This window comes from Acanthisitta chloris, unplaced genomic scaffold (assembly GCF_000695815.1).
Source record: "Acanthisitta chloris isolate BGI_N310 unplaced genomic scaffold, ASM69581v1 scaffold23764, whole genome shotgun sequence".
In the NCBI taxonomy this organism is placed as follows: domain Eukaryota; kingdom Metazoa; phylum Chordata; class Aves; order Passeriformes; family Acanthisittidae; genus Acanthisitta; species Acanthisitta chloris.
Genome location: NW_008669114.1, coordinates 4,223 through 9,017, shown reverse-complemented (window position 1 = coordinate 9,017; position 4,795 = coordinate 4,223). Strand labels below are relative to the sequence as shown.

Below are 4,795 nucleotides of genomic sequence, written 5' to 3'. Positions count from 1 at the left end.
AGACCAACCCCCACCTGACTCCAACCTCCTGTCAGGGAGTTGCAGAGGGTGAGAAGGTCACCCCTGAGCGTCCTCTTCTCCAAGCTAAACAATTCCGACTCCCTTAGCCTCTCCTCACAGCACCTGTGCAGGAGTCCCTTCACTAGCTTCGCTGTTCTTCTCTGGACCTGCTCCAGCACCTCAATATCCTTCCTGAACTGAGGGGCCCAGAACTGCACACAGTACACAAGGTGCAGCCCCAACAGCACCAAGTACAGGGGCAGAATCAGCTCCCTGTTCTTGTTGACCACACTGTTCCTGATCCAGGCCAGGATGCCATTGGCATTCCTGAGCACACTGCTGGCTCATGTTCAGCTTCCTGTCTATCCAAACTCTCAGGTCCCTTTCTGCCTGGCTGCTCTCCAGCCACTCTATCCCCAGCCTGGAGTGCTGCATGGGATTGTTATGGCCAAAGTGCAGGACCAGCACTTGGCCTTGTTAAACCTCATCCCATTGGAATCAGCCCATCTCTCCAGCATATCCAGGTCCCTCTGCAGAGCCCTCCTGCCTTCCAGCAGATTGACACTCCCCCACAACTTTGGGTCATCTGCAAACTTGCTGCTGGTGCACTCATTCCCCTCATCCAAATCATCAATAAAGATATTAAAGAGAACTGGGCCCAGCACTGACCCCTGGGGAACACCACTAGTGACTGGCACTAACTGGATGTGGCACCGTTCACAACCCTCTCTGGGCCATCCAGCCAGTTCTCAACCCAGCAGAGAGTGCCCTTGTCATATATACTCACACAGCACAGTTGAGTTACAAATACAAAGGGGAGTGGAAAACGAAGTACATTGATTACTGACGGTATCCCATGGAAATATAATTTCTTTTGTTGTCTGCATACAAGACCAGAGGACTAATACATTCTACAGTCTGTCAATATTCTATCGCTCCCCAAACTGGTACTTGCAGTAAATGTTTTACTAGCATACTGATAATCATCATCTCTGGCAAACTCACTGCTAAAGTTGCCTGGAGAGTGGAAATTTTATCCTAGGAAAGGAGCCAATAAACTTTGGAGTATAATTTCATTCTCTAGGGATTTTACTCATGCATGACTGAAATTCAGGGAAAGATTGTCTTTCTCTTCAGTGGGTGGCACATCACCCCACAACCTACCACTGCCTACACAGATTGCAGGCAATGGAGAAGCACATTCACCTCTTCCAATAAGGTTTTCACGCAGAGGGTTCTCAGACAGTTCCAGGTTTTCCAAGCCACACAGCTGCTACACAAAACTGGGCAAGAGGACTCATCTACTACTCATCTACTACTCACAGGTTCCAGTTTTGCAATGGGAACACCTGAAGTAAGAAAGTGAGCATGAGAAGTAGACAGCATCCCCTTCACAGAAAAGGTGTGAGATGGGATTTCAGTTCTCAGTTCTGACAAAGATGTTCTTCATCTTCATCACCATCAAAATATTCTAAACACTTTGCCATCCACATGGCATTCTCATCACAGTTCAATGGAGTGAGAAAGTGCCTCTGGCATGGAGAAGACTCAGAATGTCGCTCATCCTTTTTGAACTTGGCAGCAATATGTAATGCCTTCTTTCCAAGAAAGCAAAAACTTTTGCTGACCAGGTGAAGGCCTCTGGAAACCAACCCTTCAGAAAAAGGGTTGAAGATCTGAGAAGAAGGCATACCATTACACAGGTCCTGGCTTTGATTTAATCAAGTATTATCATGCAGTTATTGCAATGTATAACATTTGTCAATAGATAGAGAGGAGGAGATTAAAGAAAAAAAATACAGCAAAAAGCAAACAAACCAAAACAAAACCAAAAACCCAATTGAGAAGTTTAACCAATCATGTTGCAGAATTGTATTATTTTATTCATCTTGCTTGAATTATCAAAGCAATTTGAGACATCCATTAAGCTCTTTAACATACAGAGAAAAAACCTAGTAGATCCAGCACCAAAAGACTCGCAGTCTAAAATTCACAAAGCTATCTCTTTGCATCCAGTTGTCTGCATTCATTGACAGCAGATGTGAAAGAAACATACCTGTGACTTTTCTTTTAGTTAAAGATGACCTATAGACAGGTTGGCTTCGTCCTTGGGAACTCCTTGATGGCAGTGAAACCACATGAACTGACTCGGAAGCTGCACATGCAGAGAAAAATCAGAGGCTTTCTTGTAACTTTTTTCATTGAAAAGAAGCAACAGTCCCACAGCATGCAAGGACAATCTGAGCTATGGCTCTTCTCTGCAACCCTTCCCTCTGCTGTTAACATGAATAACTCGCACATGGTGTCTCTTTAACACAGCATCAAGTTCTCCTACAGTTTGTACGCTGTTCTCTAGGTAATACCCTACCTCTATTAAGAACAGTTTACAGAAGAAAATTATAGCCAGCATTTTCACTTATTTCCTAGGCTTCTGAAGGCTTTTTGTTGTCTAGGACAAATATGACCTAGACCACCTAGCAGCCACAGGGGATCACAGAAGTGTGCTAGCTCAGCTGGGTGCGATCAGAGAAATCTGACTCACCTAGTTTCCTCGCTTCCTGGTTTTGTTGTTCTTGCGGCATTGGAGTATAGCTCATCCTTCGGCTGCTCTCTCCATACCCACGGGGGGAACCTTGGGATCTGCCGCGTGGACCTCTGAAGCCTGCTCCAAAGGGTGGCTTCCACCAAAAAGGTAACTTGCCATCTGGAGACCGGGCACGCGCTCTCAGAGGTCTGTTTGGCATGTCCTTCTCTTCAAAAAATAAGCAAACACACACAAACCCCATCACAGTTACTATGAAGCACAGGATGTGTATGGCCGTCCACATATGTCTGTTGCAAACACATCTATTAAATGACATCAGAATAAAGAGCATAACTTTATAGTTTTGTAAATTTTTCTATAAAACCAGACTGCAGTAACAACAAGTTTTCTGGTGGGATGTCAATACTCAACACTGCCTTTTCCCAGGCCCTTCAGAAAGACTGGTGCAAGACACTGAAAATGAAAACATATTATAATACAAGGACTCCTGCCAGAAACTGGGGATGTCTTGTAGCTTTCCTGTTTAATCTTTTCCTTTTTTAAATCCCCTTTCCCTAGTTCAGGCACACCAGTACAATTTTTTTTTTTGCAAGTGCTAAAGGTCAGGGTAAAATGAAGTATAGAACCGTTTCACTATTTTTGACGTTTCTTTCAGACAGCAATCCACATTAAAAGCAGGTTCCTTTCTCCTAAACCATCACAAACTGATATTTAAAAGTTCTATTCTGCACATGCTTCAAATCCTGACTTCCCAAACTCCCATTATATTATTCCTTGAGCATTCAGCATTGTAACAAGGTATCTTATGCAAGTCATTTATTTTTACATTTGCTAGCAAATTGGCAGTGTTCTTTTAAAAAGTGACACTGATGCAAGAATTACTAAAGCAATCAATCTGGCTTTCTGAACACCATCTTCAATTTTCATGGCATTCTCCATTGCATATGACCTGCACCATGCTACCATGCAGGCTCCAGGCAAAGCTGACAGCAGGAAGAAAGGGGCTGGCAGCACCAGCCAGGACTGAGATCTTTCATACTTGCAATAATTTTTGTCTCTTACCTTTTACATTTTGCACTCACAGCAGGTTTTCCTGTCTTTTCTAGCAAAGCCATTCATTCCACCAAGTACAGAGGTTACAGACACGTTGCATTCACACCCTCTCACTCACTGGCTATGCCAGTCATTGCAATCACAGCAATGTCAAGAGAACAAGGGACTGGGGCAGAGACCTGCTGGAGATCTGCACAGACAATGAAAGACAATGCACCAAAGTACCCCCTGTCAGATCAATAGCAAGATCCTCATTCCAGCACCAGGAGCTCATGTTTATTCATTACAGCACTTAAACATGTTACTTTAAGTATGCCTTCATGTCTGCATGTCCCTATATATGCCAAAAATAGGTATTTTTCCCCCCAGTATTTCTGCTCAGTGACACCTTCCATAAGCAAACTGCTCATCGGTCTTGATCTGCTCCACAAGGTTGCATCTTCTTAGACACTCCTAGCACACATCTTTCTATTAAGTCACCACTTGGAAGGAATCATAGTAACTCTTAAAGCTGTTTGCAGAGCTTCTCTTGAAATCCCTGTGAGAAATGCAAGGCTTCAGTGCTGATAAGGGGTATACAGTATCCAGAGAACTGCACAATCGCAGGGAACTCTGCTTTTCTACTGAAATGCTGAGCAGCACCTTAGCATGGCAAACCTTGCCTTTTTATTTTGCCTACAAAGGACATGGATCATCAGTTTAAACAGAAGGACTTCAGCACCTTCTCTCTTCTGGCTGCTCCTCATCACCCCAGCAAAAGCAGCTATAGAAGCAGCTATAAAAGCAGATTAATCAGCCAATTAAGCTGATTTTACAGATATTTATTGTTGCCAGAACAGTGTATATTAGCTGGATCACAGCAGTGGAACTGGTCCCAAGTGTTTAACAAACAATAAATGCTTTTTGCCATACAAAAAATATAGGTGCGTTTACATGAAGGTCCCTGACTACTTTCCAAGGAACTTTCTCAGTCACAATCTCTATTAAAAAAACCACCTGCTCCCAAGTAGGTTTGTTTTTATTTTGCTTCTCCTGAGCAATTGCTCAACACAGATTCCAAAAGCCTATGATCACACAGGCACACATCCTTCATTCATAGTACCACCATGGAGAACTGAAAGAGGGTAAAATGCAAGTTGGAATGGACACCTGGGCATCTCTTCCCAACCTCCTGCTCAAACAAAAAGTATCTCTAAC

General features: G+C 43.5%; 1 protein-coding gene across 1 annotated transcript in view; it reads right to left on the bottom strand.

Moving 5' to 3' along the window:
* The window catches only part of FNDC1 (fibronectin type III domain containing 1), a gene marked incomplete at both ends in the record, with an annotated part of 17,694 nt that extends 13,906 nt beyond the window's left edge, over positions 1 to 3,788 (bottom strand). The window contains 3 exons of the mRNA XM_009073202.1: positions 2,057 to 2,155; positions 2,543 to 2,752; positions 3,717 to 3,788. Of these exons, the coding sequence (XP_009071450.1) occupies positions 2,057 to 2,155; positions 2,543 to 2,752; positions 3,717 to 3,788 (381 nt within the window). The remainder of the gene's footprint in view (positions 1 to 2,056; positions 2,156 to 2,542; positions 2,753 to 3,716) is intronic.
* Between the last annotated feature and the right edge of the window lie 1,007 nt (positions 3,789 to 4,795).